This window comes from Marmota flaviventris, chromosome 12, assembly GCF_047511675.1.
Source record: "Marmota flaviventris isolate mMarFla1 chromosome 12, mMarFla1.hap1, whole genome shotgun sequence".
Lineage (NCBI taxonomy): Eukaryota > Metazoa > Chordata > Mammalia > Rodentia > Sciuridae > Marmota > Marmota flaviventris.
The window spans coordinates 50,219,832-50,232,324 of NC_092509.1; the positions used below are offsets into that span (position 1 = coordinate 50,219,832).

The following is a 12,493-nucleotide window of genomic DNA, read 5'->3' on the forward strand; positions in this document are numbered from 1 at the left end:
TGCAATTACATCACAGAAAAGGCCTAGATTGGCATCTCTCAACTTACAAAAGCTTATCTGAATGCTTGTGGGCACAAGCATTTTAACTTTTAAAAGTTAACTTCAGAGAAACTGCTCTTAAAATATGCATAGTAATGAAGAAGGACAAAGTTTGGTTGTGACCCAAAACTATTACTATAATGTTAATAGTTAGCATTGATTTCTGGTGTTTCAAGTAAAACTTTGTTTAAGAAAAACTTTGTTCTTTATCCTGTTTTACAGACATTAAAAAATGGCCCAGGGGTTATGCAGGTTCTAGGTTTGGTTCTTGCCTTTGGCAACTACATGAATGGTGGAAATAAAACTCGGGGACAGGCAGATGGCTTTGGATTAGACATTCTCCCAAAGCTGAAAGATGTCAAAAGCAGTGTAAGTATTTTGTATTAATGGATGTAGGCAAATTAAGGATACTCTATTTGACATTTTGTTTGGCAGTAGGTTTGACTGTAAATCAGTTGTAACAAATATTTCTTTATGTTCCAAGATCAAATGTTCCTTTATGTTCTGAGCTAGATAAAAGTAAACCACAGGATATTTGCAATTTACATGAATAATGATGTCCCCCGAAGTGAATAATTTTGAATTCTATGTCTAATGGATACCTATAATATTTTAAATAAAAGTAATTATTATTTTCAGTCTATCATTACCAAGTCTGCTAGTATTTATCTTTTGGGAATATAAGGACTAATCATTTTGAATGAATTAGATGTCTACTTGTTATTTTATTCTTCTCCATGTAAGGCAAAAGAGGTCAACAGCTAACATATTTTGAAAGCAAAACAAAGATGAAGGAAGCAATTCATAAATAAAATATAAAAGATGATCCTGCTTTTCTACATATTATTTTCTTCCTCATACTCATGTGCATGGGAATGTCTAAGTCCCTTTGCAAATCTAGTTTTTTTTTAAATAAATTTCTACAGATGTTTGTTTAAAATTAATATCTAAGAGATTGTAAGAGTGCCAGTGGAAATATAAGGTTAGGGATGATGTTCAGCGTCACAGACTAAAGTCTGATTTGGTAAACCTAGAAAATAAAGAGTTATGTTTCTCTGATAAAAGAATCACTACACAGAACATTATGATGAAGGAAATTCTGAACACATTTCTAAAATACTGAGTTTAAGTAAACAATTGGCTTCTAGAGCTGAAAATGTATGGATTGTCCTTCTTGGATAATGCTGTTATCTTTCTCATAAGAAAGAGACTTTTTTGGTCTCTTTCATCAAAATTTTGTTTATTCGTTCATTCACAAATGTATATGTATATGTTTATCCACCATCTTTCATTGAGTGTCTATGAAATGCCAGACAGTATACTTTCCCAAAATTAACTATCACATAGTTCTTTCTTGGCATTTTGTGTGTGTGTGTGTGTGTGTGTGTGATTTTGGTGGTTATTGAAATAACCATATGTATTTCAAATGCTATTATATATGTATGAGAAACATTTTATAGGAATGTATAGACTTAATAAATCACATTTATTAAAAAAAATCAGTTTCCTAAACATGTTTTCAAATATTTCTTAGTAACTGCTTATTAAATTGAAACAACTTTCTCAAATAACATTGAAATATAAATACATCAACAACATTCAGTTTATCAAAATGGATCCGAAATACACTGTGGTAATCCTAATTATAGGTAAATAGTGATTATTTATGTTTTTTTTTTTTTTGTATTTGTTAACATCTTTGTTTCAATTCTTTGTTAAGTTAAATTGTATTAATTTAAATAATTATGGAATAATCTAGGATAAAAATAAAATACTGAATCAAGAAGCAAATACTATTAAATAATTTCACATGCCCTCCGAAAAGCTATGCAAAGTCTTCCTGAATTGGTCTTTCTCTTTAAAATGAATATAACTGTAACTACTCCTCAGTAACCATGGACAGAACTATTACTTAGATCACTCAGAATTAACCCTCGGTATGCCTACCAGCAGGCTTTTAACAAATGTTTCAGTAATGGATGCATGAGCTGCTGTTCAATTGATTTACAAATTAGAAGAAAGGTGGCTTAAATCATTTTACAAGCAAATCTTAATTAGGGAAGCCTTTAATAGATATATTACTATCTCATGTCAAACTCAATTATGAAGAAGGGTTGCTCTTTTTATAAACAGAGGAAAAATCATAGCTTTATCTGTTAACAGAAAAACTATCCAATTAAACTGTATGTACAAAGTTTACTTGAGAAGTAAAAGTTCTAGAACAAGGCAGCATTCCAGACCAAAGATGGTACAGGAGGCACCAGACCTCCACATGTGCAGGTTATGTTTATAATCACTGAAAAGTAAGTGACATACAGAAACAACCTGATTGACAACAGCTGGCATTTGCATTATATGGCCTTATTTGGGCAGCTTTCAGCCTGTGATTGAATAAAAGTTCAGCTATCATTGAGACTCAGTTGCTTGATTATAAGGGTATTTATATTCAGGTTAGGTGAAAATTTGTGTATACATCAAACCAAGCTTCAGTTCATTATGTAGCAAGGCCACTGTGGGTCCAACTTTGTCACTCAAGTATGGAGACAAATTAGGCCAAACTTATTTCAGTTTAACAGGTTGAACATTTCATAGAAATTAGTTTGTATCATAGGTTTTCATTTTAAAAATATGTGTATATACACACATATTCATAAATACATACACATACACACACACATATCTGGTCTCTCAAACTCAAATTATCTGCTAACTTGGAGCAAACCAAAAAGTTAATTAAAATTTAATACCTCTTAATGTGCTAGAAAGGAAGTGAAAAGCTGTTTTTCAATACTGTTAGATGGGAAGAAATTTTACATTTTTTAAAAATATAGTACTACACACATTATCTTATTTAAAGCTGCATGAGTATTAATCCCTCAATCTCAGTTGCTGATATAACAAATTATAATATGTGTTCACATTTTAAAAGCTCCCATTTACCTGAAATGATACTTTTCTATTTCCAGGTCACACTTAGAGTTGGAGTAGTATCTGCCAGTCCAACTAGATAGAAAAGCTAGCAATATTTAATTATTTCATTTATGGTAGTAATTGTAAAACATAAAAATAATGAACAAAACTTCATAATAAGATTATTAAATAAATAACATAAAAGTTGAACTAAATTTATGATTGATGAGGGTAAAAATAGGAAAGTATTTATACTTATGACTGCCCTTTAACAGCTCTGCTTCCACTTGAGGCATAACTCTTTAGATACAATTAGTGTGGCAATTAAAAATGTAAAATTTTAATCTTGTCATGTATTTTTGTGGGTCCACTGCAGTTTGTTTTATTTAATACTATGTATTTAATAATTTATAAAATATATTGTTACTTACTTTGATCTTTCTGCCTAGGACAATAGCAGAAGCCTTCTGTCATATATTGTTTCATATTATCTCCGAAATTTTGATGAGGTAAGATCATTTTTACGTATATTATTTTTTTGTTCTTTCTTTAGGTAATTTGGCAGTGCTTTTTGTTGTTTTGCTTTTGTTTTTACCTTTGCTGCTGTTGCATAATTTTTATTTATATCAATGCTGATTTGTTTAAAAGTAATATTTGCTATTTAGGATGCTGGAAAAGAACAGTGTGTCTTTCCACTGCCAGAACCACAGGACCTTTTTCAGGCCTCACAGATGAAGTTTGAAGATTTTCAAAAAGATCTCAGAAAACTGAAGAAAGACTTAAAAGGTAACTTATAATTTTGAACTTATATGTTTTATTTATGCTTTTTTTTTAATGAGAAAGGTAGTGTTCTCAATGGTTTTCAGGGAAGTAAATTAATCTTTTGTAGCCTTATAGAACACAATTTTAGGGGTATGTGGCAGTAGAAAAATTTCGTCAATTTATTTATTTATTTTTTGTTTAGAAAGTTGAGTTGAAAATTTAGATATTTAATAGTATCTTGGTTATTTGAATAACAATCAGGATCAGGTTTGCATCTCATTTTATTTTATAGCCAAGAGCATTTGCTGCATGATATTCATGTCATGGTTGGACACAGATTATATCATTGTTAAAAGATAAATGGTCCCTACTCACACTTCCTTAATATACTTGCCTAAGGTTTTGTGGTTTGTGAACTTTCCTGGAAACAAAGTATCTTATTATATATGTATGGTCACAAAACACAGGGGCATACTATTTTATTTTCAATCAAGAATGATTTCAACTTTTTCAGAATCTCATTGAAGTGATCTTTCACCCTTGAAACATATCCCTGATTTCACTCCTTACCTCATCCTTTATATTGTGGATCGGTTTAACTATGTACATTCTACCCTCCTCTGATATTTCTTCTACTATGTTTTCAATGTGTTCTACTATTGGAGCAACTTGGTGTGTTTGGGGCACTTTGTTTTTTTGTTTTTTCATAGTTGTTTGTGTTTCTGCCCATTTAACAGTATGGATATGAGGCAGTACAATTTCAATCTAAGTTATTTTGAAGAGAGATAGTCTGAAATTCCTCAAATTTCTAAATTTAAAGTAATATTTACACTGAAGCAAATAGTTTGTAAATTTTTTTTCCTGAATATGATCCCTTTTTTCTGTTTTTCATAAGGTTACTCTTGTTATAGCATTGAAAATGCCCCAGTTATCTATTTAAGCCATTCATAGCTATTAAATATAGAAAGGGAGTGAATAAATATATGTGAGATTTACATTTGATATTGTATTACAAGACACAAATAAGAGGCCTGGTAACCACTGTCCAGAGCCAAAAACAGACACATAAATTTTTAAGAGACTCAATTCCAATTTTTTTTTTTTTTTAGAAACCCATCTGTAATCATGTTCTAGTCACAGATATTTTTACAAAAATTTCAATTAACATAACAAATTCATAGAGTTTGCTTATAGTTCTTATGTATGCAAAATAATTCACACTGGGCAATTGCTGAGTGCTATGGGTGCACAAAGACTCAATCGTTGTTGAACAGGGCCGAAATTCTGTCACTTCCATAGCCTTCTTCAACCTTTTATATAAGTACACATCAATTGAAGCCAAGAAAGATTACCTTAACTTCCTTTATTTTTATAATAATAACAACGATTTTAAAATTTGTTACATTTGTATAGTATTATGGCACTGTGACTTCTTAAGCCAGTAGTGGTGGCACGGGCCTGTAATCTCAGTGACTTAGGAGGCTGAAGGAGAATTACAGCAGTTTCCAAGTAAGTCTCAATAATTTAGAGAGGCTCTAAAGCAATTTAGTGAGACCCTGTGTCAAAATTTAAAAGACATAAGGGAATAGATGTAGCTCAGTGTTAAAGTACCCTTGGGTTCAATCCCTAGTACCTCCCACCCCCAAAAGAGTAAATTCTTAAACTGATAGAAAACAAAACCTTTCTTTCTATAGAATTTATCCAATTTATCATGCTTCAAAATTATGATGGATATTAGATAGACTTACTTATGAAATTTTACACACACACACACACATATACACTGATGTGGTGATAGGGCGTTTCTGGGGATACAGAAAATATTCCATACTCTGATCAACAAGTCAGTCTTGCAAGATAGGATGTAACTTTTGCAGTAATTTGATGGATGAGAGGAATAATGATTTTATTTATTCCCAGGGGTTGTATTGTTGCTTCCGTTGGTACCTCCCTTTGGAATACCCCATTTTCTTTTAGTATCTACATGCCTTCTTTCTACAGGTATTAAATACGCATGTAATCCTGAACATTTGGAAAGTTCTCACGAGACCTGGAGCTAACCTGAAAGTGCTAATAACCCTAGATGATTGATTTCAGAAAGATGAGCAGCCCAGTGCCACTGAATACCATTTCCTTTTGTGCTTTCTTTAACAATGTGGTAGCTACAGAAGACAAAATATTGAAGGAGCATCTTAGCAATTTTTAATTGCCTCAGAAGATTAAGGAGATGATTTTAACCATGAGGGTTTATACTTTATGTAGAGAAATGAGGAAATTGAAACTCCCATACACTTCATTACCAACTATAACATTTGATAGCTCAGTATCTCTCCCACTTGCCCATAGGTTGCCACAGAAGTGGGAAATTCATGACCAAATGACTATAAAAACTGCTGGATTATGTTAAATTTGAAAGGAATCCACAGTATTCTCCAAAAGAAGGGTTTGCAGTAGTTCTCCAATTCATTTGACCACAGAGCACTTTTTTCATAGAATGTGTGGTAGGTTCTGCAGTTGGTAGAACACATTTTGAGAAATGCAGTCCTGGTTCTGTGTTAATAACAGAAGCATGCACTTGCCTCTGAAGAGCTTTCAGTGAAGGAGGGGAAATGAAACTTTAGTTTGTGAAGTAATGTAATCATATATTACTGTTCTTTTAAAATGAGATCAGCTTGGAGAGCTATTTACCAGGCTGTCAAACTCTGAGAATTAAAAATGACAAAAATCATAATTTACTTCATGTTTTGCTTTTCAAAAATTCAGGTCTTTTAATAGAAGATAAGATGTTTGAAGACGTGAGGAAGGAAATTTTGTGAAACAAAATTTAAATCTAATTTCTGGAAAATTAGTATTTATCAGGAATAAAGCCATTCACATCATTTGACCAATGTAGCCTATCAAAAGTTATTATTTTAAATGATCATATTAAAGAATTTACTTAAACAGCCTGACCATATTTTTAGAGGCAATTTGTTTTTAAGTAGGTTTAGAAAATGGGGTAATGGCTGAGCACACACTATAATTCCAGCAACTCTGTAGGCTCAGGCAGGAGGATCACAAGTTTAAGGTCAGCCTGGGCAACTTAGTATGACCCTGCCTCTAAATAAAAAAATGAAATAAAAAGACCTAGGGATGTAGCCCAGGGATAGATAGCCCCTGGGTTTAATCCCCAGAAAACACACACACACACACACACACACACACCAAAACAAACAAACAAATAAATTTAAGCAGAGGATAATTTATAAAGCATGTATTCCAAAACTTTTTATATAGTAAATATCAACTATTTATCATAAGATGTGATTAGTGAAGTCACTCATCTACTGGCACTATCATTCTGTTTCTGTTTAGAGACTTGATTTTTATTTCTCAGGAAAAGCTTAGAAACAATGTATTGTAGCTTAGATATTTTAATAAGACAACTGAATCTCATTCTGACATTTTATGAAACATCCACTTATTTCTAAGATTTCCAGAGCTCCTCAGGGTGCTTCCTGGTTTTCTGAACTCAGTGACATGTAGCTTGTAAAGCAATCTGATCTGCTTTTGATCTCTTCTGGCTATCAGCAGCTTTTTTTTTTAATATGGTCAGGCCAAATGATGGCTTCTGTTGCAGTGCCTTTGGGGGTTAAGAATTGTGGCACTTGCCATGTGACTTAAATCAACTCAACATGCACATAGTATTGAGTAATTAAGTTACCAGTTAATGTTTTGCTGCAAGAATGTTTTTATGCATATTGTTTCTCTCTCTCCCTCACCCCCACCCCCATCTCCTGGACCTGCTCCCCCTTCTTGGAATAAATGCTTTATAAATTATCCTCTTTTTAAATTTAATTGTGTGTGTGTGTGTGAGCATGCGTGTGTGTATGTATTTTCTGGGGATTAAACCCAGGGGCTATCTATCCCTGTGCTACATCCCTAGGTCTTTTTATTTCCCTCTTTCCATCTTCTCCCTCTCCCTACCATCCTGCCTCTATTACCTAGCTTGAAAAATTGTTTAAAATTCATTAACTGAATCATCAGATTGAAGCAATTTCTGTGTCCAGAGGCATACAGAGAAAAACAGTATTTAAACATACTTGTATTATTAAAATTGTTAGTTTGTAGATATTGCATTTAAAATGGTAAATTGCTAATATTTTCTTTTCTTCCTTATTTTTGAGAGAAGAAAAAAATAAGAATTTAGAAAACTGTTTGTGTGATTCGTAGGGATTAAACCTCAGAGCCTTGCATATAGTAATCACATTCTTTACTATTGAGTTATAACCACTTAAAAATAAATTTTTATTATGATTTTAAAATTTGCATTAGTTTATGATGGGAACTTTAGACAACACTGAAAAATATAAAGAAGAAAATATATTTATCTTTACTCCTACAGTCCAATGATAAATAATATATTTTGGTATGTTTCTGTCTGGTGTTTTTATTGCAGGTGCATAAATTATACAGTTGGGCCATGATATATATAATTTTTGCTCATTTGATATTCTCTATAGCAGGAGAGTTTAAATTACTTATATTTGCATTCTGTTTTCTTTATGGGTTGTATGTTGTCTTGATACATTTTTCACTATTCTCTCCTTGCCTATTTCAATAAAATTTTGGAAGCCATGTATAGTATTTCTATTTAATTTGTTGGTTCACTATAAATATTAACATATTTTCTTAATTACACAATTTTATAACATGATATTATATCATGTATTTATCTTTCCAAATAAGAGTTTTAGAACATTCCAACTAATAATTGAGCTCCTTCCATTTTTCTTTTCATGTTTTTCCAGACTTTTAGTACTGTCAATTCCTTAGAAATTACTACTATATTATAATTAATAGGTGATCACCTTTATGAATATACTTAATCCATTATCATACTACAGTTGACACATGTGATTTTTCCCCTTCTCAAGTAGTATTCTTTCTAAACAGGCTAGTGAATGTTACACTATTTGTCCATTTAGTTGACTAAAAATTACATTTCTTTCTTTGTTGAGCCCATGCATAGAGCTGGGTTTCCAGTAGTTAGGCTGGTTCTATTGCCCCTGTGTGTGCTCTCGCTACCACAGGCTCCCCAGAAGCTCAGCTCTCACTTTCCCTTCCATGTTCACAGTCCAGAGTCTTCTTACTTCAATCCTATTTATTAACTTGGGTTTCTGTACTATTTTTGATCCAAGGAAATATTTACATTTTTGAGAACACATCATGTCTGTTTAGTTTCCTCTTTTTATGTTATCTTTCATTGCTATTTGTTTTCAAAAGAGGGAAAACTCAGTCCATGAATTCCTCATTCCATTTACTGGATGTCTGTATTCACTTTTATATCTTACATTTTTTCTCACTGAAAATTGTAGCAGAAACATTTTCCCATGCCATTTAATATATTCCAAAAAACATTTAGGTTGGTTTCATAATAATCCATCTCATGATTGTGCCTTAATTTAGTGAGTAATTTGATTCTTGTAGTGAATTACTCTTTCCAGTTTTCATTACTCTTAAATTTATGTTCTGTGGAACATCCTATTCATAGTCTTTTAAAAAAAAATTATATCTCTGGATGTTTCCTTAATGTAGATTCTCAGATTTATGTGTACTGTATCCGAGGGAATGAACATTTTTTCAGGCTATTAATATTAACAAAATTCTTATAGAAAGATAATAATTAATTTTAAGGGTAGATGGCTTCTTAATAAATAATAAAATTTATGATATTTAGAGCAGCAAGAAATTTGAGTCATTATAGTCCTTAACTATAATGATATGATATTTATTAAGTTAATAGAAAATGAGAAATCAAAGTATTTGAGCTATCTCATCATATACATAGAGTAACATAAAACAATGGTGATATAAATAACCAGTATACAATATAAAATTTATATTTAATATATTTTATAATAAATAAAATAGATTTATATATTATACATATTATATAAAATATATTTACATTTATAATATATAAGTATAGTAGTTAATATTTAAAATTTGTATTAATTAGATATTGTCACTTCGTTTAATGTTTGACAGCATGGAACTCTTCAGGGAGGGTTCAATGTTGAGTGTTCTTAGCTCTTAGCACCTGCCTCATGTGTTCTTGACTCAGTAACTGAATTTACAAAGTGACAACAAATGGATGATAAAGTTTCACATAACTAAAGCACAGGGCACTCAACAAAGTGGAATGGGAAGATGTCCAGTCATCTTTGTAAGGGCCTTTGAACTTGATTCTGTATTCATTACTTAGCCATAGGAATATTTACTTTCACAATGATGTATACACTCATACCTGTATTTTTGAAAGGCTATCCTGAGGAACTTGGGAATGATAGTTTAGAGACGTTGCCTAGCCAGTCAGAGATGTTGAGAGTATAAGTTAGGTCTTTGTGGTAGGAATGAAGAGCAGAAAGAAATTTGTGAGTGTTTGAAAACACATTGTGTCTGGATTTGGTAATAACACAGAGTGGAAAGGGAGGGTACAAGATGACTTTAATTATAGCTTGGATATCTGGAGGCAGGCTAAACCCTACAGAAAGGAATGCGGATGTAAAGGAATCAATAGCCAATGGTTTTGATTTTAGACAAGGATTGAGATGCTCACAATTATTTTATGACATTATAAATGTTTCAAGGTGGGTCAGGCTTTGACTTTTTTTCATAATAATCCATCTTTTCACACAAACCATTTCAGCATGCTTTTATACATTCATGTTTTGATTCAGTGTGCCTCACCTACTAACAATGAGTCCTGTGGACTTTTTTATTGTCTAGACTATTCCTACAAAAATCAGGAGCATCCTCAGCATAAGAAATATACAATGTGGGCTGGGGTTGTGGCTCAGTGGTAGAGTGCTTGCCTAGCATGTGTGAAGCACTGGGTTTGATTCTTAGCACCACATATAAAGAAATAAATAAATAAAGGTCCATCAATAACTAATTTTTAAAAATTTTAAAAAAGAAATATATAATGTAAAAAAAAATCCCTGTTAAGAAATACTTCAACTAGGATATAGGTAGGAACCAGAATATTTGAAATTACAATGTTGTTCAGATATGGTATATAAAAGAGTACAAGGGATGCTAACAGAATCAGACATTAGTTGTTGAGTTTTATTCTTTCTTTTTTTTATATGGCATTTTTATATGACTCCATCTTTGATATATGTAAAACCAACATATGTGTGTATAACATATTTCTCAAAATGTCATTATTCTTATATTCTTATTTAATAAAATATAGCTATATTTTCACTGCATGCAATATTCTTTGTTGGAATTATCAAGTATATATCAAGCATGACTATAATGTAGGGAGCCTGATTCTGCTTAAGTCAACAAAGTTTATCCAAATATGTTCTCCTTAAAGCCAATTGAACTCAGAACTGGTATTTATTGAATTTATTGCCAAGATATTTTTCTTGATGCCTGGAGGGAAAAGATAAATGATAAATGGCCCTGTATTTAAATTATTCACCACATTCATAGTTGAGAAGCCAAATATACAAACATAATTGTACTGTACTACAGTTATAACATTCAGAAAATAGGAAAAAAAAAAGCAGATTGGAAGGTAAGTCTGATTCTAGCTAATTGGTTTGGGAAGGCTTGAGTTATATATTGCCATTAGAATTGAATCTTGGTAGTGCATGCCTGTAATCCCAGCATCTAGGGAGAATGAGGCAGGAAGTTTATGAGTTCAAAGCCAGCTTCAGCAACTTAGTGAGGCCCCAAGGAACTTAGAGAAACCCTGTTGCTCACTCAAATATTAAGTCTGGGGTTGTGGCAGTAAAGCACCCTTTTACCTGAAGTATCAAAAAAAAAAAAAAAAGTATTGAGTCATAATGTATGACTACCAAATAAAAAAATTTTTGGAAAGACATTTGAAACTTTGGATTATGAAGAAGGAAGTGAAGGGAGGGGAGGAAGTGTGGTGATAGGAAGGACGACGGAATAAGATGGACATTATTACCTTATATACATGTATGATTACACTACCGGAATGACTCTGCACCATGTACAACCAGAGGAATGAAAAGTTGTGCTCCATTTATGAAACAATGTATCAAAACACATTCTATTGTCATGTATTAACTAATTAAAACAAATTAAGTAAAAGAAATACTTTTTGTATAATAGTGTAGGCAATTTACATAAGATTGTTTTCCCATTAAAAATTTTTAATTCTGGGCCTGGGGATGTGGCTCAAGTGGTAGAGCATTCGCCTAGCATGCGTGAGGCACTGGGTTCGATTCTCAGCACCACATAAAAATAAAATAAAGATATTGTGTTTACCTAAAAAATAAATATTTAAAAAAAATTTAATTCTGATTTGTCACCATTTAAATTGTTTTTCTAAAAGAAGCACAAATTTATGAAACTTGATTTTTTTTAGAAATTTCTTTTAGATGTAGATGGGCACAGTGCCTTTACTGTATTTATTTTTACCTGGTTCTGAGGATCAAACCCAGTGCCTCACATGTGCCAGGTGAGCACTCTACCACTGAGCCACAACTTCAGCCCGAAACTTGATTTTCATTAATCAATTTATCCATTCAACACACACACACAAGAAAATAGGAAAAAAAATTTGAATAGGTGAATCAGTGCCTTAACTTAGTGCTTATTGGCATTTCATGTAGTCCCAAATATACTGACCAGTGCAGGAGTACAGGGAAATATAAAGCCTTAGAGATCTTTAGGGTCCAGATTATGAAATCTCAGACAGGCAGAAAATCTCTAGATTGTTACAGTGTGTGTGTGTGTGTCTGTCTGTCTGTCTGTC

At 32.1% G+C, this 12,493-nt stretch overlaps 1 protein-coding gene across 1 annotated transcript in view; it reads left to right on the forward strand.

Moving 5' to 3' along the window:
- Positions 1–12,493, forward strand: part of Fmn2 (formin 2) — a 371,367-nt gene that overhangs the window by 227,534 nt on the left and 131,340 nt on the right. Inside the window, exons 9-11 of the mRNA XM_071619722.1 lie at positions 262–408; positions 3,399–3,458; positions 3,615–3,735. Coding sequence (XP_071475823.1) covers positions 262–408; positions 3,399–3,458; positions 3,615–3,735 — 328 coding nt within the window. The remainder of the gene's footprint in view (positions 1–261; positions 409–3,398; positions 3,459–3,614; positions 3,736–12,493) is intronic.